Raw genomic sequence first — 27633 nt, forward strand, 5'->3', positions numbered from 1 at the left:
CTATGACGCCGTTAGAGCAACTGTTGTGAAAAGTCAAGAAAAGAGTTACAACAGACCAAAAGACCTAGTAAATGCTTTCTTAAAAACGAAAAAGTCAGGTAGGACATTACGCTGCAGATGGAACATATGTGCCAGCTGGTGGAACTTATATACCACCAAACCCTCCAAGAGAAGCACCTGCACCAGGACTACCTAGAACATTTACATCGTCACATGGACACAGACACAGGCATGCACAACAACCAGCACAACAACCACCTCCACAACCAGCACAACAACCAACACAACAACCAGCACAGCAACCAACAGTTCAAAACCCTGCACAACAACAACCACAAACAGAGCAAGGACATAAAAGAAGTAGAGAACAAGGAAACCAAGAATTCTTAAAAAATGCTTAAAGAAGAGTGTGGTTTCCCAGATACTGTTGACTTTAGTGACAGATATAAAGAAGCTATTAGAAAGTTCAAGGATGGAAATACTGACCCGAACCTATTTAGCTTTATGGCTTCAGCACCAAAACGGATATAATCTCAAACCTGGAAATACAAGCTCGCTAAGGATATGATTTAATAGCATATCATCCAAATACATGGATGAATTTACTCCGAGATATTTGATGTCAGAGCTAAATGACAATTCAACTTTCGTCATGAAACGCGTAAAAAATAGAGACGAACGAAAGAGACAAAAGCTTATGAATGCGGATGACGTAGATAGGGAAATTGTTGAAAACGGTCTCGAATATATGAAATGCCAGCAGATGAGGTACAAAAACTCCACAGGAAGAAGTTCAGATACAACCAGACATGGAAGAAATAGTTCAGCAACAACAGCTAGAAGAGCCTGAAGGAAACGAACAAGTCCTTCCTTTGGAAACTAACTTCACAGAACTAGATGAAGATTTGGAACAGCCGAAAAATCTTGACCTCAACAAGAGTATGCGGGAATATGGAATCTTTCCAAGAGTCTAAAAAAAATTCGGCTGACATAGTAGAAGAATATCGAAAAATGTTTGCCGACATACAAAAGACTCCAACATCAGATGAAAATATCCAGCATAGAATGGAAGAACTGAAAAAAATGTACACAAATACAACAACCCTTTTTACTTACGAGCATTTAACGTTCAATCTTCGGATGAACTCGGTGAAAATAAAAGGTTAAATTTCAAGAAAACATATAGAAATGAAACATTGTTAAAGTTCATTCAGAACCTAACCAAGATGGAAACAAACCTACTTTTGTTTCTGCGACGATGGAACTACAATGAGATGGGTCATAAAGCTAATCCGGATAGGTGTTCATAAACTTACAACCACAATTCAAGAAGTGTAGACGCAATGGAAGTCAATGGTGAACGAGATATAGCTGGTATTTAAGCGCGGCTTTAATGCCATTGAAAGATATGAAACATGCAGATATTTTGGACCAGTATGAAATGAACATGGCTGATGGAAATATAACACCTGACGTTCTAGAACATTTATCTCAAAGAACTACACAGAACCATAGAGATGGTATATTTGGTGAAGAGTTTAGAAAGAAAGTTAGGGAGAGAGAAGGGAGAACCTATTGTACATGACCTTGCAAACGAAAGTTTACAAAATGTCATAAAAACTTACTTTGCAGACGATGAATCGAGAAGGGATGAATATTTAAGAAAAACTCAAATGGACAGTACCAAATGAAATGTTAGTATTGAAAAACATGTTCCTTGACAAAATAAAACCAACTACAGAAATAAACGACGCAAGACTGAAAGATTGGTAAAAGCTTTCCCATTCACAAAAGATATGTTGGTAACAATGGAAAGAAAACCAGAATGGCTACAAAAACATATATTTGGAAACGAGCTTATTCATATGGACAGGCACTGTTTGAAGCGCTTGAACCGGAAACTCAGGAAAGAGTCATGCAAACAATACGCGAAGACTCAAAATACAAACTATGACAAAATCTTTCTAGGATATAGGTTACCTGAGATGGGCGACCAGAGCCCAAAGGCAAAAAGGACATGGGAAATTTGCAACATACTAGATGAACATAATGCAAAGATGCAACAACTTCAAGCAGAGGGCAATGAAGGAAAAAGAAGAGTTAAAAACTCAGTCAGGAAGAAAGTAAAGCTTGGTCGGAGTGGGTTCTATTATGACATATAAATCCAACTATTCTATATTTTTACTCATATGAAATGTACGCCGCTCAGATATAACGCCAACAGTTTTGGATGCCATGAACGGAAATGTTTCCGAATGGTATAACGAATGCGACAATGCCATTAGAAGGTCAGAAATAGTTCCTGGAACTTACGAATATACAACTGCTGTTTCTTATGGAAATGTAGGTGAGTTTGGAGAAGGTTCTAACAACAGTAGATATTGCTTGCGACAGGTTTCATATTATTTCTATTGACAACTCATTCTTATACGTGGAACAAGACATTGAAATAAAACCTTCTGCCAAGTTGTCTGACAAGAAAGTTGCAATGGAATTTTCTATGTCGGATACCAATATGCCCAGAAGTTTTCATGGGATATAAAGATATATTCTAACTCTGACTTAGTTCAAACAGTAAACATGGGCAAACTATGAATGGTTCGCTTTGAGAAACTCAGTACAACCACAAGCTAGAGAACAAACAGACCAGTATGCAAATATTGAGAAAAATAGAAGACTTGACCCTAACGTTCCAGGAGTTTATGTTAACCTTTCTGGTTCAGATGGAACTGCTGCCACTAAAGTAAAACTGAAACTTAGAGTTCCTTTGTCATCTTTCCTCATCTTCAGGTTTTTAAGATACTTGCCAAACTGGGCAGGAAAAATTTCTATCGAACTTACTCCAAGCAAAAATAACTTAGTCATTGCACCAACACAAGACCCATTCATTACATAGCTGGAACTGGTGGAGCCCAGTCTGTGACTTTTGCAAAGACAAAGTTGACTTAGACTTTGGTTTCTCAAATTCAACAATGAAGTAAACTATTATTTCAATGCTGCTGGAACTGCTTGGGACCCAGTTAAGTTCACATGCGAAAAGTTTGAATGCAGAGAATAGAAAGCAGACTTGCAGTCTATATGTTGGACCCAGATATTTCAAATGCTTTAGCTGCCAAATATATTGCAGTTCCACTTATGTTCCCTATACACCAAATATCTGTCAAAGACTTTGCAGGTGAAGTTGGAAACCAAAGTGCTGACCCAGGTGCAAGAACAGATATTGCTTTAACAACTGCAATGAAACATGCAGATACTATGTTTGTACTGTTCAGACGAACTATAAATGACTATTCTTGTTTCTACAACCCCGGTATTAAATATCATATAAACATAGATGGCAAATATTATCCAAGAGAAATATTCTACAGTTGAGGATATGAGGTCATACAACTTGACATTAGATGCTATGAACTTTAACAACAACTTCACAACAACCATTAACCCTGAAATGCAAAGTTCTATTATGCCATATGTGAAAGTATGGACCCATACAGGAGGTCAAAAACTCAATATACAATGGAGACCGTTCAAACTTTTGGCTTGGCATTCCATTTGCTGACTCAGAAGACTTTATGGGTGGTATTTCAACTGTTGTACAGTTTCAAATACAATATACTGGTGACAGAGAGACGGTCCAGATGAATTGAAGCAAAGAAGTTTACAAAACCAATAGCACTTTTCACGGAAGATGCTCTTTTGAAGATTCGTTCGATGAAACCTGCTGGGGCTCCTCAGATTGGCATAACGACAGCTTCCATCGAGCAGATTTTGGCAGCAGGTCAGTAAGTTGTTCTTGAACTGACTTCTCTCCGTCAAATATTGACAGTACGCCAGTTTTGACATAGTATTGTATTAAAAACTTTCCTTTAGAAATATCTGTAAGTTTTGTTGTTATATTTTTGTCAACGTCAAGAACTTTCACCATTTCGGTTATACCAACTTTCTTTGCTTTATGAAAATATTTTGGTTCAGCAAAAGACTGCTATTCTATAACATTTTCCATTGTTTGTATAAAGAACTATTCTGTCAATGTATTATGTATTGTTTGTGTGTTGTAAAACTTTGTTCTGCTTCAATTCGAAGAGATACTCGAATACGTCCATCTTTTATTCTAAGTAAAATGTCATTTCCGAAAAATAGAAGCGTAAGTGTTTCAAAAGGTTTAATGGCGGATGGCAGATGTGAAGTTAAATTCACCAACTCAAACAAACAGTCAAAGTGTTGTTGTCAATGTCAAAGAAGAGATGTTGAAGTGGGGAAACCATACGAAGACGAAGATGGTATAACAATAGTTCCTGTAAAAGAACAACCAACATACCCTGAAGTTAGCAGAGACTTAAGTTCTGTTGCAGATATTCGAAACGACTACCAACAACTTAAAGACAAACTTAAAAACTCAGGAGAAGATTTGTCAGGCTTTGGGTATAATGTTAAACTTGGTTCGAGCACAACCCTGTAAAAGTGAACTCATATGTCATCGCACCTCATGAAATTTTGAAAGAACTATTGAAACTTTTTGACAGAGGCAAGACGATATAAACATCAAAGAAATAGAACCCTGACATTGCTTGCTGTGGTGTTTCATACAATGTCATTGACAAGATATACGTTATGAAAGGAGGTGAAACGTTGAACTTAAAGTATAGTTTCCCAGACGTCATAAAAATATTTGACGACCACAACATTTCATTAAAATTTATTTGCTAAGTAAAAATGTCAAAACTTCTTGAAAGATGTTTGAAGAAAAATAATATAGACTTTATTTCATGTAAAGGACTTTACACACTTTTGAACGATATGAAAGACCCTGTTTTGTTTGTTCGTGTAGACAAAGGAAAGTTCTATGTCTTTACAAAATATTTGAACTTCTTAGACAGAGAACTTCAAGAAACGCCATGTGAAAGTTTAGATGAAGTTCTTCTCCACTTTCAGAAAAACTTTTAAATATATATAAATGGCAGAAGATATAATGGTTTATACTATTACGACTAAAAACCCTGAGTCATATAATTCTATAACAACAAACTTACAAAGTCCTCAAGGACGATATTGTAAACTAACCTTAAACACAATGACGACTAAAGCCTGTTTTGCTCTTTTGACACCAGAAGACTTTATTGTTGTGAATGGTAAAAAATACTCCTTTGAAGATACTTACTCAGATATACCACCAACAGGTTTTGTTGACTTATTTAATACTTTAAGGACGGTGTAACATGTGCTGCAACTAGAGCAGGTTTCATTATGTTTGGATGTCCGACTGAGTTTACTATAAACGATATGAGCTATAATACAAAACTTATATCTGGTTTTTACTACCAACAGTTTCCTATAACAGGAAAAGGTGTCATACAAGGAATGTCTATTCCATTGACATTAAGCACACCAATCTTATATATTGTTTCAAACTTAGGTTCAAAGTGTTATTCGAATGTCGACAGAAACTATTATGACCAAAAGATACTTATGCGTATAAACAATACTTTCTCTGCTGGTTTGCCTATTGTTCATTCGAATGCAGAATTTTCAACCTTAGTGAACTCAAACACTTTGGCAAGTATAACGTTGACATTAGTTGACGCAAACTTTGTTCCTGTAAAACTTTTATGTCCTATGTATTTGTCAATGACGGCAGAAAGTTTCGAATTGGAAGATGCAACTGGTGAAAGTATTGTATTACAAGAACAACTTCAACAACAAATAGCTCAAGAACAACAAATGCAACAAATGCAACAACAAAGTCAAGAATAAAAAAAATATTTTTTTTTATTTTTATAAAAATGTACAGAATAGATGTTTCAGATTTTTATGACTTCCAAGCATTCAGAAATATGTGTCCATTTAGAGACTATAACAAAGCAGTCGAGAATTTGAAACGTTTAGTCATTTATGTTGACTCTGCCCCAGAATGTTATGTCATGAAAGAATGGGATGTTGTCTTTAACAAACCAAGAGCGACGATAGTTTCAGAACAAGAATGTAGACAGAAACTTAAGAAAATAAAAGTCGTACAAGTTGGCATGAAGATGTTAGATGCTTGGGATATCTTATTGTCAAAGTTAGAAGATTTTTCAGTTCGAGGTATAAAGTTCTATACACCTTCTCCAAACTTCTATTCTATCTTCACTGGATATAAATATGAACAAGTAGAATGGAAAGAAAATATTATAGAAGCTTGGTTAGACCATGTCAAAGAAATTATATGCAATGGAAACGAAAAGGTTTATGAGTATATCTTATGTTGGTTTGCAAACATCTTACAACATCCAAGTGCTAAAAATGAAACTGCTCTCATTATAATTGGAAAACAAGGAACAGGTAAGAACACATTCTTTACAGATATTTTGTGCAAACTGTTAGAAGGTTATTCGAATCCGAATATGACAAACTTAGAAAACATCTGCGGTAAATTTAACTCTTCAATTGAGAATATGAAACTTATAGTTTGCAATGAACTTCAAAGTATAGATACAACAAAAGTTTTGAACTCAGATGCTTTGAAGAGTCTTATAACAGACAAAGTTGGAGTTGTTGAAAGAAAATATAAAGACCAAAGAGTTTGTGAAAATGTTGCAAACTTCATTATGGTTTCAAACAATGTGTTCCGATGAAGTTAGAAAGTTCTGACAGAAGATATGTAGTTGTCAGAACGTCAGATTCTCATATGCAAGATACAGAATATTTTGACGACTTAGCAGAAACTTTGACATCTGACTTTTACAACCACTTGTTCTCATATTTCATGACATTAGATATTTCTAAGTTCAATCCAAGACAAATTCCACATACCGAAGAGAAAGACAAACATTGTTAGAAGCAAACAAGAGTGTATATGAACTGTTCATAGATGAAACTGACTTTGTGTCATTAGATGAAAGGTCATTGTACGATTCGTATAAACAATATTGTCAAGAATATGGTTATATGACAGCGTCTAAACGAACATTCTTGGCAAATGTCAAAAGTCTTTTAGATGTTCAGAAGGTGTATATACAAAGAAAAATTTTTCTGAGTAAATTTTAAAAAAAATATTTTTTTATCCGATAGAAAAGATGGCAAAATTCATCTCAGTAAATAAGTACATGTCAGGACTTAAAGAAGAACTAGACCCATTCACATATTTGAATGTTTACTTCTACCATTTTGAAAAGTCTTCATTCAGCAAAGTTTGGAACATCGAACCAGTTAAGTTTGCTATTGTGACTAAAAATGGTGCGAAATTTGAAGACTTAGACATAGAAGGTTTGTTAGCAGTCAAAGAAAATTTTGACAGAAGGTTCTCAAACCTTAAAGAAGGCAAAGCATACAAACTTGTTATACCTTATGAACCAAAGAAAGCAGACGACTATGAATATTATGAGTCTAAGATAGTTGAAGTTCAAGGTAAATTGGGTAAAAAGATTTTAGAGTCTAAGCCAGTGTTTGCTCCTAAAGAGGAAGAGAACATTGACATTGACCCAGAAATGTTCTAAAAATAAAATTTTATTTTTACATGTCAAATTTCTTTTTCTCTGGTTCAGGTTCTTTCTTCTCTTCTTCTACTTTCTTTTCTTTCTTTTCTCTTCTTCTTCTTCTCTGGTGGAGTTATGTCAAATTTGGCGCAACCATATTTATGTAAAAGTTCTTTGTCCTTTAATAGCTCATCTATTCTGTTTTCTATTTCATCTTCAAGAACAGCGCATGTGTCTTCTTTGCATTCTAAGAACTTTTGTTGGACTTCATCTTTCCAATCGGCGTCATCTCTGTCAACAAGTCTGTCATTGACAAATTAAGACTTCTCTGCTTAATGTTTTATGGTTCTTGTCATATTCCCAGAAACAGAACTTTAGAACAAATTCCCTTTCTTGTTTACACTATGTAAGATTTTATGGTCGACAGATGTTTTGCTGTCAAAAAGTTTGTCTCGAATATAGATAGCGAAATCGCTAGACATTTTAAAAGATAAAAATTTTAATTTTTCTAAAAATATGTTAGAAAAAAAGTTTGCTGACATTGACAAGAAATTTGAGAATGTTTTAAATAAGAACAAGAGGAAGTTAGAAAATGCTCAGATAAAGCCTATACATGACAAGTTCTTATTTGCTCAGAATGGTATAACAGGTCTAATTGCACCACCTGGGTCGGGTAAGACTTTCACTTATCTTAAAATGGCTGCACAACAACAAGAACTAGATGAGAAGAACCCATTCTATGAGTTAGTAGTCATTTGTAGTACTTCTGGTCAATTTGACCAAACCGTCAATTCGTTCAAAGATATTATAAAGAAGTCTAAGTTAGTATGTATAAAAGACTCTGAGTTGTTAGATTGGATAAAGAAGTACCAAAGAAGAGTTTTGAAGTACAATGCTATAAATGAGTATATAAATTCTAAGTTTAAAGACCCAAATGAGGAAATGCAGAGAATATTAGAGAAGAAACACTTCAGAAACAAACAGAAAGAGATAGAATACATTTCGAAGAAATTGCAATCGTACGATTGGAAGACATACCCTCATAGGTGTCTTCTTATCTTAGATGACTTTGCTTCTCATCCTTTGCTTAAGAACAGAGAACAAGATATGTGTCGAATTCTTAAGAAGCTCAGACACTTTAACATCTCAGTTGTCATTTGTGTACAGACAGCCAAGAGTTTAAGTAAGGATGTAAAGAGAATACTTACTGATATCATACTTTTCCCCGGATTGTCCGAAGACGATTTCATGGAACTTATGAAAGAGTCCATGGCAGGTAAGTTTGACAGACATGAACTATGGGAGAAGTACAAAGTCATACAAGACCCTCATACTTCTTTCAGAATTCATATCTACGCAAACAAAGTTCAAATTGTAAAAAGTCAAGCTTGAAAAATCTAAGTGTTTAGTCTTAGTAAGTCTGCTGTGGTGCTGGGGCTGTCGGTTCTTCTGGCTTTGGGGCTGTCGGTTGGTGGTACGTCAGTCATCCGTTTGTGTCCTGTTGGAAGGAAGAGTTCTTCCTGTCGGAAGGAAGAACTTTTCCTGTTGGAAGGAAAATTTTTTTCCTGTCGGATGGAAAAATTTTTCCTGTCGGATGGAAAATTTTTTTCTGAAGTTCGACCAAAAAGTTCTCAATTTTCGAAAATTTGAATGGTTTACGGACGAACAACAGGAAATTTTTTTCCAGTTGTCAGGAAATTTTTTTCTTGTCGGATGGAAAAACTTTTTCTTGTCGGATGGAAAATTTTTTCCTGTTGGAAGGAAGAACTTTTTCCTGTCGGATGGAAAAACTTTTCCTGTCGGATGGAAGGACTCGGAATGCCAGAAGGATTTGACAAGCCAATTTACCATCTAGAGCTACCTGAGCCATCTGAAGTCAAGCGTAAAAATAAATGGTTCATCTACCCTACTTGTTTGAAGTTGTCAAAATACTCTGTTATTTTTTCCTTTAACAATGGCAAATCTTCTTTGAAGGTAAGAATTGTACAACCTTTAATATCATAGTGTGTTTGAGGTAACGTATCTTGAACTATTTGTTTCACATCTTCATTAGGTGTCATTGAAATCGGTAAGTTTTCGCGATAGAACCAATTTCTGTCAGATTTGTAAATCTTAGCAAGGTCGTAAAAGCTTTTGTTGTTTCTTCTGACTAAATGCAACATAACCATATCTTTATCTTCTTCATTTTCCATCTCTTCAGTATAAATCATATACTTATAGTTCTTTTCCTTTCCTTTTGGTACCGAACGTGGTATTCTTTTCTGTATGTTTTTGTCTTCTTTCATCATATCTTCTCTCTGCTTTGTACAAAGTTCGTCAAGTAGCATAAGTATGTAGATTGCATAACGAGGTGAAGCCCACATTGCTATTGAACTAACTAGGAACTTATGAACATATATACCTTTTAGATGTGATGGTAAGTTTTGTCTGTCTTGGTACATCTTTTTAAGTTCTACATGTTCAAACTCACTGAGGAGTTCATGAGTGCTATTTAATTCAAACCAGTCTTGTGGTTTCTTAGTATCTGGAGCAAAACATGCTGTCAAAATACTTTGCATTTGGTACATATCGTCTTTGACCGAACGAATGAGACGGAGTTGTTTGTTAAACTGAACCCACTCATATTCTTCATTTATAGCTTCATGGACTATAACTGTTGTTGTGTTCTCTGTTGTTGACATATCTGTCTTTACATACAAAATAAAAAAATAAATAAAAATAAAACTAACTTTATTTTTTCTATCTTAAGGAAATTCATGATTTTTGTTGCTGAATTCAGTAAAAATATATTTTAGGGTAGAAGGTGACATCTCACCCGTTTTCTCACCTGTTTTCTAACCTCTTGAATTTTCATGATTTCATCGTAAATGTTTTGTCAAGACTTCTTCGTAAATGTTTTGTCAAGACTTCTTCGTAAATGTTTTGTCAAGACTTCATCGTAATGAGCGTAAATCAGACAAAAATAATGTTTAGGTGAAGAGGTGACATCTCACCCGTTTTCTCACCTGTTTTCTAACCTCTTGAATTTTCATGATTTCATCGTAAATGTTTTGTCAAGACTTCTTCGTATATGCTTTGTCAAGACTTCTTCGTAAATGTTTTGTCAAGACTTCTTCGTAATGAGCGTAAATCAGACAAAAATAATGTTTAGGTGAAGAGGTGACATCTCACCCGTTTTCTCACCTCTTTTCTCACCCAAGTTATTTTTTAAATTTTGTGAAAACTCAACGGTTTGACACATGCCCTAAAAATTATTTTACTCAGAATTTTGTTGCTGAATTCAGCAAAAAATAATGTTTAGGTGAAGAGGTGACATCTCACCCGTTTTCTCACCTCTTTTCTCACCCTAGTTATTTTATAAGCGTTTTACATGAATTGTACGATGTATATTTGAAATCCTAAACAATTTCGTAGCTTCGATTTCCTCTGTCAGTACATCGAATGTTTTAACAATGCCGAAGGTTTCTTTATATTTCTTCTTGACATCTGAAAGAAGGAAATCGTCAGCTGTTGGATAGTTTTTGTTTAGAAATGTCAACATGTCCATTTTATCTTCTGCTGGTTTCTCTGCCTCCCTCTTTAAGTCAGCATAGTCGTTTCGCATACGTTCTATCTCTTTGACGGAGTAGTTATATTTCCTCATTGCTGCTTTACATTTAGAACATTGCGGATTCATTTTTGCGTTATATTCTGAAACCTTACCTGCTAAAACAACCAAGGCGTCAATGGTTTTCTTTAACTCAAAAGCTGCTGGTTTTATCTGTTCATTCCATACCTTACCTCTTCTATCTTTATCTCTTATTTCCCATACACATTTTGCAACTAACGAAACAAAGTTGTCGTAGGTCTTAAATTCTTCAGATTTATATATGTCAGAAACATTCTTATATACCATGTCGCAATCTTTGTCCATAACCTTATGGTTGCAATGAAATCCAAGGAATTCATAATTTACCTTTCGTATGAACTTCTTTATTTCTACTGAGTCAGTTGGTTTCACTTCAATTTCGTCAAATTCGGGAATAGTGAGTTTTTGCTGCTGGATTTCAGGCAATTTGGGTAAATGGTCAATAATATCCTGCATGTCATAAAGATACTGTTCATTTGTTTCATCCTGTGCGGTACAGTCTAAATTACTTGTTAACAATTCCTGCTTTATCTTCTGGATTTTTGTTTCGAAAGTATATGAAGAAGGAATGAAGTTTTTCATCTCTACCAACATAGATGTTGGATTCATGACTAACGAGTTTGGTGCTGTAGTTGTTTGAACTGTTGTTGTGCCGATTGTTGAAATCATGTCTTTTATACAAAATAAAAAAATAAATAAAATAAAAAATAAAACTAACTTTATTTTTTATTTCGGGAAAATTCATGAGGTGAGAAAAGAGGTGAGAAAACAGGTGAGATGTCACCTCTTCACCTAAACATTATTTTTGGGTCATTTACGCTCATTACGATGAAGTTTCGACAAAACATAAACGATGAAGTTTCGACAAAACATATACGATGAAGAAGTCTTGACAAAACATTTACGATGAAGAAGTCTTGACAAAACATTTACGATGAAGAAGTTTCGACAAAACATTTACGATGAAATTCATGAAAATTCATGAGGTGAGAAAAGAGGTGAGAAAACGGGTGAGATGTCACCTCTTCACCTAAACATTATTTTTACTGAATTTAGCAACAAAATGAACGAGGTCAGGATGTATGTAAATACCTTTGAATTCATTCATAACACCCTTTGTAAGCTCATAAAATGCTTGTTTTGAGGTCGAGCCACTTTTGGCTCCACCGTATTCTTTCAACCTGAAGCATTTAATATATGTAAAAATATATTGTTTTAAAATGGTATGCCATATAGCTTCTTGAATTTGTTAAGAAGTATTCGAACGTATTTTCCATCTGTATCTATAGTGTTTACATAAGCATAGCCCGCCTTAGTAAAATATACTTGTAATTTCCTATAGTTTACGCCGGTATAAAAGTAGAAAGAGTCTTGTTCTTCGCTATAGTAGTAAAACTCAAACGTATGCTTGCCATAGTCTGTAATTTCAATTGTTTCATCTTCTAGTTCGTCGACAAATTCGAATATAATATCTCTAAATCTACCCTTGTTCTTATTGTTTTCAGAATAAGTGACCCAACGTAAGTTTTCAAGTCTATTGTCGTTTCTTATATGGTTTATATGGTCTACAAAAGGTAAATTGTTAGGGTTCGGTATAAAATGAGTTGCAATGACAACATGTTTAAGATAGTGTTTTCCACCCATCTTCATATCAGCATATCCGTCATTTCGCTCCCATTCGCTTAAAACTCTTTTTGTCTTTTTGTTTCTGACTTCAAATGACTCACAACAGTGAATTTCATATTTCTCATCTAACAAACAAGTTTCCCAACGGTCTTCTCCAACAAACTCAGCGTACATTTCAAATAAAATAAAAAAAATATATTGTTTTAAAAATAAATTGTTTTACTTCATGCAATGTTTTACTTCATGCAATGTTTTATTTCATGCAATGTTTTATTTCTGTGCCGTCTTCAAGTATGCCCCAGTACTTACGCTTGGAGAGGACATGAACTTCAGAAAATACCTTATCTAGCTTAAAACAGCCCATCTTTTCACCGACCATTCCCATTTCAATGAGTTTGTTGTATCCTTCTTCGTTCGTCATGAGTGCGTCAATGTTCTCATAGTAAACCTTCACTTTGGATTTGACTTCGGAGAAGAATTTGTTGTAGTTGTCAAGGACTGCCTTTGCGAACTGAGGGTAGGACCAATGTTCGACAATAGGTTTTAATGTGGTTACTGAGCCACATTGACCTTCGGTGAACTCGTATTTCAAAACAAAGGGGGAGAACCTTTCAACAAAGTTGTCGACCTTCTCATAGTGTTTACTCTTCATCTCTTGAGGTTTCTTAATGGAATATCCCCATGTCGAATTCATAAGCAATTTGAGTGTCATTGCAAGTTTGGGGTTTGAAGCTTTCCTAATATCATACAGTTGTTGTATGACTTTTCCAACTGTATAGTTCCTTCCCGGGAACTCACCATCTTCGTTTGGAATTCCAGTTGGAATATATTGGACAAACCTCATGTATGCAGCGTTAAGGTCGACATAGTATATCTTTTCATCTGAGTCGAACTTGTCGCAACCAATTGGTCCAGTTTGTGGAAATTCAAGTGAGTCTCTTATCTTCTGAGAAACTTCTCCTGTTATCTCATAAACATCGTCGAAGCAACCTGTTTCATATAAAACCTTCTGACCTAACTCAGAAGCTCTCCAATACAATTTGACGTCAATTGGATGTCTCAATGGAAGTTTGTTTATAGCATCTTGAAGTTCTTGCAACCTCATTGGAAGTTCTTCTGGTTCAGGTTGGTATCCGAACAATCCAACTCCTTTTGGAATTGTGTACTTCTTTTGTACTAGAACTTTGTCTGGAACAACTTTTGGTCTTGCTAACAGTGAAAAGTTTGTTTCGTCTTTTGGTACAAAAGTTTCTGTCAGCTTGTCATCTGGAATTGGTTCCAACAAACCTTTCTCGAAAAGAATGTTTACAGCTCTGACAATGTTGCACTTGCCTTTTCCGAACAATGGGTTTGTAAGACTTTCGTTCAACATGAAGTGGTTGTGGACAATTACAATCTTCAACCATGGTAAATTGAACTCAACAACATAGTCGTCATGTGAAGAACCTTTAGCTGTAGGTATGTTGACTCGGATATTGACATTTGCCAACGGTGCAATTTTTGCCAATTGACCTCTGAGAATGTACCTTGTCTTCACACATGACTCAAGATACTTCATCTTCTCTTCTGTAACAAGACCAGAGTTCCTGAGACATGTAAGAATACAAGGTTCATTGACAATTGTTTCAATTGAATTGTAAATTCCATACCTTGTCAAGTCAATGTCAGACTTATTTATGAACGGGAAGTATCCAGCATGTTGTCTGACTGCTTGAGGGTTAGGTTCATACCATTCGAACTTGACACTTGCAATTCCTTCAATTGCATTCAAAATGTCTGAGTCGGAGTCAAACATTTGTTCTCTCTTTGTAGTCTTGAAAGCGTCAAGAAGTTTTGCAGCTGTTTGTTCATTGCCATTTGCATAGTAAATGTGACCATCCAAATCTGTTATGGTCAATCTGAGATTGTATCCTTTCTTATTTCCGTCTTGTATGGCAGCAAGTACACCCATGAAGCCTTCTTTGTTCTTTCCTTCGTCAAAGTTTACTGTAAAGGTTCGACCAGATGTAATTTGACTTCTAACTTCACGATACTTTTCATATGCATATCTTGTTCTTTCCATGGGAGCATGACCATCCTCTGCACTACCTTTTTTCCTTCTCAAAGGATGCAATTGTTCGTCATGTTTCCAGTAGAATCTGGCAAAGCCGTCGTGTCCTTCAACTTGAGGTTCACTAACATCGAAAGGCATGTCCATAAGACGTTCTTCTTCTAACCTCTCTAGTCTGTTTGGATAATTTGCACGTGCTGTTTCCAAATCCATTTCGTAGCGAAGACCAGCCAGTTTGTCATAGACTTTTATGGGTCTTCCCTTCCTATATTTAAAATTCTTCGAAACTCTCCAACCATATCTTTGCAACTCTGCTTTTATTCTAGCAGACCTTCTGTCCATTCTATATGGGGGCATTTTTATAAAAATAAAAAAATGTTTTTTTCTTTACTTAACATAACCGCCTGCTGCCATAAGTCTTTGACGCCAACCCATACCAGCTAATGAAGGTTGACTTGGTTTAGTTTCCAAACTAAACTTTGGTTTTGGTTTATCTTCAGTTTTTTGGTTTTTCTTCTTCTATCGGTTTTTTCGTCACTTTTCGGTTCCTCTGACTTTACTTCACTTGCAGGAACAGTTGTGTCGTCAACATCTTCATAAATATCATATGCCATTTGTTTTTGTTTTCCTTTCAACTTTTTGTGTTTGTTGTAAAGTTTAGAATATTTCGACTCTAAGTCAATGAGATGTTCTATAATGAACTGTTGGTCAGTGAAGTAAACTTTTCCATCTGTTGTCTCGAAAGCTCCTTCAGACTTCAATATTTTATTTGTGAGAGTCTGTTTCTTTTTTGAGATACTAGCCGTTCCATTTCTATGAAAAGTGACTTTATAGTTAGGGTTTGCATTTCCAGACCTGGCACTTTCTATTATTGAATTTTTCTCTTCATCTGTAAGTTCTTTGACAGGTTTTGACAATGGTTTGAACTTTTTGTTTTGTGGTGTCAAATCTACCGTTTCAACTTCTTCGGTCATTTCATCTCAGTAAAAAATTTTAGTTTGGTTTGTTTTCAACTGGTTGTTGTTGTTTTTTAAGTCGGTCTAAAAACTTCCTGAGGTATAGGAAGAACTTGACAAACACGTGGTGTAACTGCTGGAAGCCGACAAATCCATCTTGAACCCATTTGTCTCAATGCTGTATTGTTCATTTCATCTCAGTAAAAAATTTTACATTCCCCAAGTTTGAGGTGGTTGCGGTTGGTTATTGTTTACCCACTGTTGTGCATGGTTATATCCTCTGTTAAAGAATCTTTCACCTTGGTCCATATAGTGTCCTGCTTGGTTATAGTAGTCATTTGCTTTGTTATAATAGTTTCCTGCTTGTCTTCCTACATTGTCCATCCATCCTTGAACTTTTCCTCTTGTTTCAGGATTTGGAATAAGATTTGTTGCATCTCGTGCTACATCCCAACCTTTCTGTACAGTTTGTATAATAGGTTGTGCTTTCTCTTTAAGTATACCTAATGTACTCAAAATCTTCCTTCCAATTCCAAATGCACCTCTGGCTATTGTTCCCACTGCGGGCAAAAAATCTGGATGCAACTCCTGCTAATGCGCCAAATAAACCCATTTCTTATAGGGTAAAAAATGACGAATCCAAACAAGGACCCCTATGTTTCTAAAGCGACAAAGAAAGCACTCATGATAAAAATCTTTAGTTCAACACCAATGCTTGGTTTATGGATATCTTGGAAAACATTCCGAGGTATAGAGAAGATGGACCACCATACTGGTTAATATTTGTTGGTCAAAACACAAGATACTGTGAAGCCATACCATTATGGTCCAAAAATATTTTAGATGTGAAAACTGCTTTGACAATATTCGTTGACAAATACCATCCAACAAAACTGACATCTGACTGTGAAAGTTCTTTCAAATCAGATGATGTAAAAAACTATCTGCGTTCAAAAAATGTAAACCAATATTTCATTGTCGACCAAAACCATTCTGCTCTTGGTGTCATTGACGGTTGTATAAAAAATGTTAAGAGACTTAAACCAACCACAAGGTGGTGAAGCAAATGAAATGTCATATGACGACAAATATAGACACTTCTCCATGGCAAAGATGAGACAAGTTTTAAATATTTACAATAGCCGTAAACAAAAAGGTTTGGGAAACCACTCCCCGAGAAATGAAAAACAACCCTGACTTAGAGAAAGACTATATATTTAATAATTTAGTCAAAAGAGACAAACAAGAAAGATGCCGGGCTTCAAACTTCAGAAAGGTGACAAAGTAAAAATAGAAATACCTAGACGCGACCCATATGAAAATACTATTGACTATGACAACAATAGGAACCCGACAGGTACTCACATTCGTGTTCGTAAAAATAGAAGAAAGTATACAAGAGAATATTATGAAGTTTTAGCAAACATGGCAAAATGTACACACTGCAAGCAGAAGATAAAACTACTATTGTCAGACCTCGTTTCAAACTTGTCAAAGTTCAAGGTGGTATACTTTCAAAGACAGTTCCTAACAAATATAAGACAACTGCTGACGAATATGCTAAAGAAGTTGAAAATGACGACTAAGCAATTCTATACCATGCGTAAACTGTCATGTAAGGTGGCATGTATTCTTTACTTTGTCCCGTTGTTTGCGTATATCCTGAAACGCGATGTGTATGGTTTCCATCTCCCTGAGTGTCACTCCAGTAACAATTTATAGCAAACTGAACGTCGTCTTTAACATCATATCCTTTACCTTTTTTCAAGGCGTGCCAATCCCAAAATTTATGCTTATGCCAACCTGCTTGAGATGTACTTAAATCTATGTAGTGACTGTGTGCAGGTAAATTTTCACCTGAAATCGTTTTACTTCCACCTGTTTCCTTTGAAGAGTTTGCACAATACAAAAACCTGTCGACTATTTGTTCCCATGCACCAACACCAAACATTACTTGAGGACTTCTTGCTTCCATAGATGTATAAATAGAACTACTGGGTTCATTAAATCAAACAATATGAGATAATATAGGATTGTCTCTTTTGAACTTAAAATATAGTGTAACTATTTCAGGTTTCTCTCTGGTTTGTGTCAGAATATTTTTTATAATATAATCTTATGTTTTCAGGGTAGGTAAAATCTTGACTATAATATTTATTTCTGTCATCTGTATAATAATATACTATTCTCGTTTTTTCTATTGCATTATATCTTTTATATCTATAATATTCTAAATATATATGTTTGCTTTTTGGGTCTACACGTGCGTCAACACCATAGTCATAATAATATGGTGCTGGAGCTGGGTTAGGTAATGTCATATCTGCCATTTCATAAACTCTTAAATATTTCTTTTGTTCGTCTCCATATAAGTTTAAGTAACAGTTGTTGTCTAATGGAACTTTAACTTGTGTACCATCATTCTTTATATAGCCTACATACATTTCATTGTTATTTTTCGGAATGAGTTTATACCGTATACCATTTTTTAAGGAGTGTACAAACTCCCATCTAAAATATTTGTTTTCTTCATTGACAGAAAAGTCACCAAACAATAGTTTCAATATTTTTCGTTGTTCCTATCAAACTTTGGTATATTTCATTGACATATGTTTTATCTGCTTTCTTTTCAAGGCTAACGTTTAAGTCTGTTATTTCAGAAGATGTATGTGTATGTCCAACGTCACTTTTCCTGTTTAAGGTTTCTTGTAAGTTTGTAATATTTGCAATGGTATGTGTATGTCCAACGTCACTTTTACTGTTTAAGGTTTCTTGTAAGTTTGTAATATTTGCAATGGTATGTGTATGTCCAACGGCACTTTTACTGTTTAAGGTTTCTTGTAAGTCTGTTATTTCAGATATAGAATGTGTATGAGTCTTTTTAGAATATTCGTTTTCAGCTCTTGTCACTTCACTTGACATTTTATTGTCAACATATGTTTTGTCTGCTAGTTCAGGATGAGTATGTTCTTTCGTTGCATATGTTGCATCTGCTCTGTCATGTTCTTCTTGAACTTTTTCAATGACATATTCTTTGTCAGCTTTGTTGTCAACATCCGTTTTCAAAAGAAGTTCATTTATAGGTTTCTCGTTTAAAGTTCCTTTTGTTGGATTTATACAGACAGTATGGTTCTTATTGTCTTGAAACAGAAACTCATCTGTCATTGGGTTTAATGTCAGTTTTAAGTTTCCTTCTTTCAATGACTCAGATATCTTAGAATAGTTTGAAAAGTTTGTTGTGTTCTTATTTAGAGCTTGCATAATGAGTTTGTCGGTTGTGTTGTATTTCTCTCATAGACGCTGTTTCATTTGACATTTTTATTCTAGATAAAATATGCTTCCAATAGAAAAAGAAAATTCAAGAGTTGCTACAACTAAACCATTAGATGAACTTTTTACTAATGTCGTCAAAAGTTTGAGACAGAGACCGTAAGCATGAAGGCTATCGTTTTTGACTACCCATTAAGATGGCTAAGAGACCCATCTGTCACAAAAGCTATTGGCTTTCGTAGAATGAAGTTTGTGTCTGTAGAAGATAAAAGTTTTCCATTTATTGTAAGGTTTCATATAGATTATATATCTGAAGGGAAACGAAAAATGTGGGAAGAAATTGAGCTAATACAAGTTGACCTTTCATCTTCTCTACAGACTGCGTTAAAAAATATAGAAGATAAAATAAATTCATGTTATGCAAAATATGCTGATGAATATGCAAATACCGAGAGCACACTTTATGTGAGAATTGTATATGACAAACAAAATTCACAAGTGTCATTTCAAATCTACGAAGACAATCCAAAGAAAGACGAACAAATATATACAGAATTCACTGCAATGTCATGGTATTATTTCAAAGAATGTTAAATCAGAAAGTCAAACTTCCTTTAGCAAATATTTACAGTCGATATGCAAGAGATGAACCATATTTATTTAAAGATGTTTTCGACCCAGCTGCTATTATTGTTCATGCTTCATTTTCTGGCGCCCAAAACTCTTTCTTATGCTTGGCAAATGACTTTTACGAAAAACCTACAAAGTTATACGAACCACCAAGTGGAAGTATTTCAGACTTTCAAGTATGGTTTACTACAGATGGAAAAAAAGAATAATTCCATTATACCATGCGTTTTACTTAGAACTTAGTTTCATATACAACTACTATCGAACGATAAAAATATAATTTTTTAATACGGTTGAGGTGTTGGATTTGGTTGCCAACTAGACTGTGGTGCAGGTTCAGGCTGTTGTATAACAGGAGCTTGTTCTTCTGGTTCAGGGTCTTTAGGTATAATACCAACGAACTGACCTACTCTTTTACCAATATTTTTGACTCCGTTCCAAATTCCTCTTCCTACGGTTTTTTTCCATTCCATATACCTCTTCCAACATTTCGAAAGAAGTTTCCTATCTTACTGAAGAAACCCATTTTACTATATGTAAAATCTAATGTCCGCCTAGTCTCTTACGTTTCCTGTTGAGTTCCATAGCATTCTTTAACTGGAGCTCATACATTCTGTTTCTCCTCTGGTAGAAAACATATTCTGGGTCAACTCCTGTGTTCGCGTCATCTGCATAAAGTTGTTTATATCCCACTTCGGGGTTTGTATAAAACTCTTTCCATCTCATATTTGCATACCATGGTGGCAAACCTAACGCAGCGTCATTTGACATGGCAGTTTGCATTTGTACATCTGTTGGCACTTGACCATAGTTTGCCATTGCAGTTTGTATTCTAACTTCATTTGGAATATTCTCTGGGTTTGGTTGTCCAGGTTGCTGTGCATTCGCTAAGTTCTGTGCGTCCATTTAATATTAGATAAAAATATCTCTTACGAGTACATATACTGAACATTTGCAGGCATTGGTTCATCTTCATATTCTCTGTACTTTTCTGCCACGTCAAATAAATAAATGACACAATGGAAAAAACCTAAAACAAGTAGTCCTATTTCAAACCACATTTACTTACCAATAAAATTTCTTTGTTATGACACTTTCTCCAGTTTATAGGACCTCTCTCATATTCTATCTTATCGTATCTAAACTCATACTCATGTATATCCTCTAACCATCTCATAACACTTTCCAAACCACTTTTATCGGATGTAAAGTAAAAGCATGGATGGTTATGTAAAACGTCTAAAGTTTCTAAAGAGTCTCTCAAAGTCCAGTCTACTTGGTATTGAAAATCCCATGTGTTATAGAACGGCGGGTCCACTATAAAGAAAACATTTTCCTTGTCTTTATATTTTTCATACAACTCTGTCCAATGACATCTCACAAACTCTATACCCTCAATATATTTTTCTATGTCCTCTTTGAAAACATTTGTATAGTTAAGATATAAAACTTTTGACATAAGTGTTTCAATGTCATGAACTCTTATAGCACCACTATATAATAGTCTAGAAGATATACTATCCCAGTCAATATACTCTGCTTTTTTCAAAACCTCTCTGACAGTATTTTTCTTATCTAATGGTATACGTTCCATCTTACCTATAGGTATCTTTTCTTTTAACTCTTTCAATATATTGTTTGTGTCTGGTATATGTTTGAGACGGTCCATATAGTTGTCGAAGTCATTGCATATAATCTTTGAGTCTGGGAATATTGTATGGCACAAATGGGATATATAGAAACTTCCACCGAACAAATCTACAAATGTTAGACCATTCGGTAGTTTCTTAAGTTCTCTCAATATAATATCTTTACATTTACTCTTATTTCCAAAGAACGGTAACGGCGGTTTTGTAAAATTCATTTATATATAATAATAAAAATGTTTTTTCCCGAAAAGTGACAGAAAAGTGACAAAGCATGAAAACATATATAATTTGTGAAAAGCTCCTGGAAGACCCATATATAAGAACTTCATTTATACTAAACATCTTCGGGGCTAGAGGGCACGAAGTGCCTGGAAGCCCCACTACCTTTTTTTTTTTTTTTTTTTTTTTTTTTATAACCTTTAATAGATATCAGGCTATATTAATTCAAATCCCGATCATATTGTGTCACTTTCAAAACTAATTGTAATTCACTCCACAATGACTAATTTCAGTGTTTGAGATTTTATTCTGCTCATAATTATTAAAATGTCCTCTAGAGTAGATTTGCTTATGAAAATTGTTCGTAGTTACTTTTTTGAAAAAACAATTGTTGGTGGCCTTCTCAAATTGTAGGTTAATGATGCGTTTTTAGAAAATTTGCATACTTTACATCATGTAGTTGGCTATGGAGTGAATAAGTATTGAAAATATTGGGTTTCACAAAACAATCAAATGACTTTTTGCTTGAATCTCTCAAATGATGGGCCAGGCTAAAAATTTATGGGGTTTGATAAGGTATGTAAACGATGTATCGCCATATTATTGCGGAAAAGTTTTAATACAATTTGAAGGAATCAAAACCGAAACTTTATTCATATTTTATTTACATAAATACATTGAGATTAAACAAATTTTTCCAAAAATCTTACATGATTAAATTTTTTTTTGAATTGAAATTCAAAAAATTAAAAGTGCATCATTTGAGTGCAATTCAATCCAGTCGAAAAATATTAATGCAACTAATTACATGGTTTTAATCATTAAGTTATTTACGACTTGAATATTGTCACTTTTCCCGACCATTTTATTTGGGAAATGACAATTTATATTCCGTCTTATTGGTATTTTTGACCTCTTAAATCAATCCCGCATATGACCAGACATCTCTCAAAAAAATCAATAAATCAATTTTTTCAATCAAACCAGTTTTTATTAAATTTTGTTTTGAAGTTTCAAGATGGTCGATAACACTGACGTGAAAGTTGTTTTGCTCGGCAACTCCGGCGTTGGAAAGACATCACTATGCAATCAATGGATAGACGGTAAATTTGATCTATCATTGACTTCAACTATTGGATCAAATTTCAAACCTAAGAAAATCAAACTAATGCATCGTGATGTAACTGTTTCTTTATGGGATACTGCAGGACAAGAGCAGTTTAAGAGCCTAGTACCCCTCTATACTCGTGCGGCAAGTTGTGCCATCATCGTAGGTGATGTTAATGATGAGTCTTCATTTGAAGATTCTTATGTCTGGCAATCACTAGTCCTCGAATCTAATGCAGAATGCCCTCCACTAATACTTGCCTTAAATAAAGTCGATTTACTCAGGGATAACCTCCAAATAAAAATGGACCACTTTGTTGAAAAGTACTGCCAAGACTATGACAGTGTCTGTATCTGTTCTGCCAAAACAGGTGAAGGCATCGATCACGTTTTTGAAATAGCTGCATCCAAGGCAGTTGAATACTCTGACAAGATTAGGCACCAGCAAGATGCCTCTTCAAATTCTCTTACAGATAGTTCTGGCTCCAATTCAAAGAATAAGAAAAATAAGTGTTGCTAATCTTAGCAAATGCTATATATTTTCTTGTTTTTGACAGCTTTTGCTGTTTTCGTTCGGAACTTTCTAAATATCTTACTTGTTTGCATATATTCCTGCAAATATTGTTTGATATTTTTTTTAATAATACATCATTGCCAAATCTCTTTCTCCGCTAATTAATCAAGCTAATGTATGCATATGCAATCTAGCTTTCGATACCTTTCAAAACCTATTTATTCTTTCACATATTTTTAGGTTAAAACCAATTTGTTGTTTAATAAATTATTTCCATCCGTTATATCGAATTTTCTCAATTAATTAAGGTCTGTAACTGAAAATCACTTAGATCGAATTCAAATGAATGCAATTTAAAGCTTTACGGAAAATATCTTTGGCTACTTCAACTACACAATAAGTATATGGATGGTTTCAGTAACGAATAGCTTGTTGACTGTATTTTTCAGTTAGAAATATTTTTGCCAACGATAAGAGAAACCATGATTTCAATATTAAATTAATAAGCTCTTGCCCCACATAATTTCAGTAAATTTTTATGAATTTGATAAGATTTAGTGTCAAACCCTATCTTCTTTTTACAAAGTTTTTTTATCTCCCTCATAATTTTTGATAAAATGAATGAAGAATTAAAAAAACTGCAACACGCTTCATTTGATGAAATTTGTTCAATTATAACAAATTCAGATTCCAATTTAGAACGTGGCTATGCAGCTTTGCAGCTTGATTCTCTTATTTCTTTAAATATTGAAGAAGTGTTTACAAAAAGAAACTTATTGATTGTAGCACTATCCAATAATTTAGAGAATTACAGTGTCTGCAATATAATTATAACGTCATTTACTGCTGATCTCCTTTACGAATGGACCGAATTACACGAATTTATTCAGCAGCTTCTACAAGACCATGATCAAGTCAACATCAGGATTGCATCACTGATATTAGCAAATATATTGCCGTATTTTGCTCCAGAAGACTTTGAATCTTATCATCATACGATAATGCTCACATTATATAACTGTGCGAATGCACATCTTATTTTTGAACTAGCAGACATACTCGCTCGCATTACCTACTGCTCGGAATTCATCAACGATTTTGTCGGACCAATAAATGAATGCTTCATCTCTCTGGAAAAGTCCATCGTTCTAGGGGATGATCATCTTAATAACATGCTCAGTGTCCCACTGTGCGCAATTATTGAGTCAGAAAAAGTTCCAGAAGTTTTACAAACCGCAATTACTCTTTGCTTATCACCTCCAACAAATCTGTCGCTATTCTGGCTCTTAAATTCCATTATTAATACATATCCTGATGAAATACAGAAGGATTTCAACAAAATATTTAATAAGACATTTTCTGCAATGAAAACATGCCCTACTGAGGATGTTATTTACATTGCAGAGACAATGGAGCTCCTATCGATAAAGTTTCCACAACAATTTGGAAATCAATTTCTTCAATCTTACGATATAAAAACAGAAAGAAGCATATACGCTTTTGTAACTACAATATCATCGACAGTAGAACACGCACCATTTATTATTAACCAAAAAGTATGCCATTCCCTCATAATAAGTTTACAATGTACTCAAATGTACGTAAAACTAGCCACAATTGACGCAATGAAGGAAGTTGCCATGATAAATGACTCAGTACGCGTTACTATTCTTGAACAATTATACGATTTAATGGGCGCTGTCGATCAACAGTTACTATCTCGAGTTTTAAACGCGGCATCTTTCATTATCGACAGTTTTCCATTACCACCCAACATGATACAGACACTTATTGACCGGATTCGTGTCCTAATTCGTCCAATTTCGTTATGCCGCCACTTATGTGTCTCTTTGGTCTTTTCTGTTGGCTATTCCATATCGAAGTACAACTCACTGATATTCCCTATCATATCACAAGCGGCTCTGGCGACCTCCAGCGACGTAGATCCTTCATTAAAGTGCAGATCCATCGAAGCAATAGGAATTTTGTCATACGGACTTAAAGATCAGAGGGCAGAGGACATTGTTGCGTCATGCATGGCCGATGAAACCGATGAAGTCGTTCTTTCTGTGTTAATTGCAGTTTCTTACTTCGCAAAGTTCCATAAGAACATTCAGAGGTTCAAAGAATTCACAGAAAAGTACGTTCAAAAGTACACAGAACAATTTACTCAAGAATTTTTCATAAATCACTCATATGAAAACTTCTTTTTACATCAACCGCTGAATGAATCAGTTAATGATGACCAGCAGCAAGAAGATAATGCAGAACAAACGAATATTCCGTTGGAAAATGAAGATGAGGAAAATAATTTTAATAATTCTGTTGAAATTAGCGAAATCTTCCAGTCAGACCTTCAGGAAAAGTTCGAGAGATCGCAGCACGGCTGGTTTTTAACAGTTTCGATCCTTGCAAAACGATTATTCAAGAACAAATGCAACTTTTCAGCGGAAATCTTCCTTCCTGTGTGCATCAGGATACTCGATGAATGTTCCTTAGAGGAGAAATGCGAGGCTTCCAAGGCAATTTCCTGTATTTTCACCTCGGATGAGACAAAATTCGACCAAAGCGTCGTAGAAAAGATCATTGATATCGAAGACAGGTCATGCAATCTCAGATCAATGGCAATTCTGATATCAAAGTTCCCTCAAATCGAGAAAGAGTCAATAATCAAATTATCTGATTATTGTTTAGAGATATTGAGCACATCCAAGAAGGATGATGAAGAATCAAAGCGTCTGAACAAGAGGATCTACTTCTTTTTCATTTCCATGATGAAAAATTTCAAAAATATTTTTCCGATCTCCCATTTGGCCACAGTCACCTCATTTCCCAATTGTTCGCAGACAGTCATCATAAAGATCATCATCAGATACCTCAAAGACGTCGAAATGAACAATAAAATTATTGATTCTCTTATTTCTCAAATGGATGACTTAGATTGCGACGCAGTTGGCGAGTTATTGATTGGATTCACCGAAATCGCCGTCGACAAGATTCCAACTGAAAAACTCCAGAGATTTCTGAATTTCGGAGGAATTTCAGCGAATGGAGCTTTGTCTTATCTTTCCTACGTCTCAGAACGCGGCAGAAACATCAGGGACATTCTCGTCGAGATCATTGACGCTTTCGACTGTGTCAGGAAAGATTCGAACAGAATTATTTCTAAAATCAGCGACATAATTCTGCAGGACGACTACACGAGGTCTAAGTGCGATGTTAGGATCACTACTTCGTTTGCTTCTGTTCTAACTCAGCCTGACGATGTCTGGGATTCGATGGACGTGAATGAAGAAGTCAGACTGAAACTGGTGAATGTAATAAAGAAAGTTACTGACGAATCACACGAAGCAAATATTAATTTGGTCGCTTTCTTGAGTATCAACAACAGAATGGACAGATTCCAGAAGAGAACTCAGTTTTAATTTTTATTATTTTTTTTGTTAATAACTATTTTTATCTTTTTTTTAAACATGTTAATTATTTTCTATTTTCTATCAAAAATTAATGCACTTTTCCCCCTCCTTACGTTTCATCATCTAAACAGCTCAAGGCACATAAATTATATGATAGATTTGTTACTATTTATAATACATTGAAAAAGGAAATGAGATAATTAGTATATTTCTTCTAATCCATAAGCTTTAGACAGAAATCTCCAATATCAATAAGTATCCAGTTGGATTAGTGTATTTAACTTATATATTTCCATTTAATGAAAACAAGATTGATTTATGAAAAAAGTAAAATTAAGAGCCGATAAAAATTTATATTTATGGAACCAAAAGAGTCCATCTTTTGAAGGCTATGCATTTGAACCAATATTATAGTTAACTATTTGAGTTATAAAAACCCATTGGAATTCGTTTTCTTGTTCTTGATATATGGTTATTATTCTAGATGATTGTATAATGATCTGGGATTGATTAAAAAATTTGTAAATTCTTCGCATGCAAATCGTCACAATGAATGGAGAATCGTGTCTCTAAAATACGTGTAAAATTAGATTTATAACAAAATAAAACCAAAATTTTATATAAAAATGTAAAAGAACCTCTTTTATTCAATTTTGATGCATATTGAAAAATTGAATAATTAAATACAAAGAGTTCCTATCATATATTTTAGATTGAGATGTCATCTCAATTTCCGATAGTTAATTGGAAAAATATTAATGAATTCATTATCTAAACTCTATTTACATGATATTTATAATATCCAAATGGATTTATTTTGTTATGTAATTTGAGAAACCAAGTACTAGAGTGCATTTTCTACTTTGGAACGGCATTTCACGTCAACCCAATGCTGTATCGCGAAAAATAATCAGAAATAAAATTTGAAGTTCAAAACAATATTATTCAATATTTTTTAATAGAGATTAAGTACCTAAGGAATTAAAGATTAATTCTAAGAATGATTTTTAAAAGACTATTGAATTTTTCTAAATTTCTATCGGACTCTTAATTTCATTTTCTATTCATGTTGTTTTGCTTATTTTCATATTCAAGTTCTACTTGTCCTGAAGGAGAT

At 34.4% G+C, this 27633-nt stretch overlaps 10 protein-coding genes and 5 pseudogenes across 15 annotated transcripts, besides 1 other annotated feature; 6 read left to right on the forward strand and 9 right to left on the reverse strand.

The window, feature by feature from the left end:
* Nucleotides 1–21672: part of a mobile genetic element that runs on past the window's edge.
* TVAGG3_0454560 lies at nucleotides 4955–5751 on the forward strand (annotated as a pseudogene). Its single transcript has one exon. A coding segment is annotated over exon 1 (797 nt).
* TVAGG3_0454570 lies at nucleotides 5781–7016 on the forward strand (annotated as a pseudogene). The gene has a single exon. A coding segment is annotated over exon 1 (1236 nt).
* On the forward strand, nucleotides 7053–7472 carry TVAGG3_0454580 (protein of unknown function, DUF4108 family; the record flags this gene model as incomplete). Its single annotated transcript, XM_051234776.1, has 1 exon — nucleotides 7053–7472. One exon carries the CDS (start codon nucleotides 7053–7055, stop codon nucleotides 7470–7472), a length of 420 nt encoding a protein of 139 aa, XP_051104506.1.
* Nucleotides 7489–7933, reverse strand: TVAGG3_0454590 (annotated as a pseudogene). Its single transcript has one exon. A coding segment is annotated over exon 1 (445 nt).
* TVAGG3_0454600 (protein of unknown function, DUF4106 family) lies at nucleotides 8148–8843 on the forward strand (the record flags this gene model as incomplete). Its single annotated transcript, XM_051234777.1, has 1 exon — nucleotides 8148–8843. One exon carries the CDS (start codon nucleotides 8148–8150, stop codon nucleotides 8841–8843), a length of 696 nt encoding a protein of 231 aa, XP_051104507.1.
* Nucleotides 9357–10132, reverse strand: TVAGG3_0454610 (KilA, N-terminal/APSES-type HTH, DNA-binding family; the record flags this gene model as incomplete). The annotated part of the gene is made up of 1 exon (XM_001287718.2): nucleotides 9357–10132. A coding segment is annotated over one exon (776 nt), but the record flags the coding sequence as incomplete, so codon positions are not given.
* TVAGG3_0454620 (organellar and viral DNA polymerase type B) lies at nucleotides 10919–11748 on the reverse strand (the record flags this gene model as incomplete). The annotated part of the gene is made up of 1 exon (XM_051234778.1): nucleotides 10919–11748. A coding segment is annotated over one exon (830 nt), but the record flags the coding sequence as incomplete, so codon positions are not given.
* Nucleotides 12959–13810, reverse strand: TVAGG3_0454630 (DNA/RNA polymerases family; the record flags this gene model as incomplete). Its single annotated transcript, XM_051234779.1, has 1 exon — nucleotides 12959–13810. One exon carries the CDS (start codon nucleotides 13808–13810, stop codon nucleotides 12959–12961), a length of 852 nt encoding a protein of 283 aa, XP_051104509.1.
* Nucleotides 13954–15112, reverse strand: TVAGG3_0454640 (uncharacterized protein; the record flags this gene model as incomplete). Its single annotated transcript, XM_051234780.1, has 1 exon — nucleotides 13954–15112. A coding segment is annotated over one exon (1159 nt), but the record flags the coding sequence as incomplete, so codon positions are not given.
* Nucleotides 15922–16324, reverse strand: TVAGG3_0454650 (annotated as a pseudogene). Its single transcript has one exon. A coding segment is annotated over exon 1 (403 nt).
* Nucleotides 17381–18972, reverse strand: TVAGG3_0454660 (annotated as a pseudogene). The gene has a single exon. A coding segment is annotated over exon 1 (1592 nt).
* On the reverse strand, nucleotides 20155–20517 carry TVAGG3_0454670 (uncharacterized protein; the record flags this gene model as incomplete). Its single annotated transcript, XM_001300839.1, has 1 exon — nucleotides 20155–20517. The coding sequence occupies one exon, from the start codon at nucleotides 20515–20517 to the stop codon at nucleotides 20155–20157; it is 363 nt and encodes a 120-aa protein (XP_001300840.1).
* TVAGG3_0454680 (phage tail repeat-like family) lies at nucleotides 20657–21475 on the reverse strand (the record flags this gene model as incomplete). The annotated part of the gene is made up of 1 exon (XM_051234781.1): nucleotides 20657–21475. One exon carries the CDS (start codon nucleotides 21473–21475, stop codon nucleotides 20657–20659), a length of 819 nt encoding a protein of 272 aa, XP_051104511.1.
* An 820-nt stretch (nucleotides 21673–22492) lies between the features above and the next one.
* On the forward strand, nucleotides 22493–23323 carry TVAGG3_0454690 (GTPase protein; the record flags this gene model as incomplete). The annotated part of the gene is made up of 1 exon (XM_001300838.2): nucleotides 22498–23106. The coding sequence occupies one exon, from the start codon at nucleotides 22498–22500 to the stop codon at nucleotides 23104–23106; it is 609 nt and encodes a 202-aa protein (XP_001300839.1).
* A 394-nt stretch (nucleotides 23324–23717) lies between these two features.
* On the forward strand, nucleotides 23718–26596 carry TVAGG3_0454700 (armadillo (ARM) repeat-containing protein family; the record flags this gene model as incomplete). Its single annotated transcript, XM_001300837.1, has 1 exon — nucleotides 23718–26525. One exon carries the CDS (start codon nucleotides 23718–23720, stop codon nucleotides 26523–26525), a length of 2808 nt encoding a protein of 935 aa, XP_001300838.1.
* Between the last annotated feature and the right edge of the window lie 1037 nt (nucleotides 26597–27633).

This window comes from Trichomonas vaginalis, chromosome V, assembly GCF_026262505.1.
Source record: "Trichomonas vaginalis G3 chromosome V, whole genome shotgun sequence".
In the NCBI taxonomy this organism is placed as follows: domain Eukaryota; phylum Parabasalia; order Trichomonadida; family Trichomonadidae; genus Trichomonas; species Trichomonas vaginalis.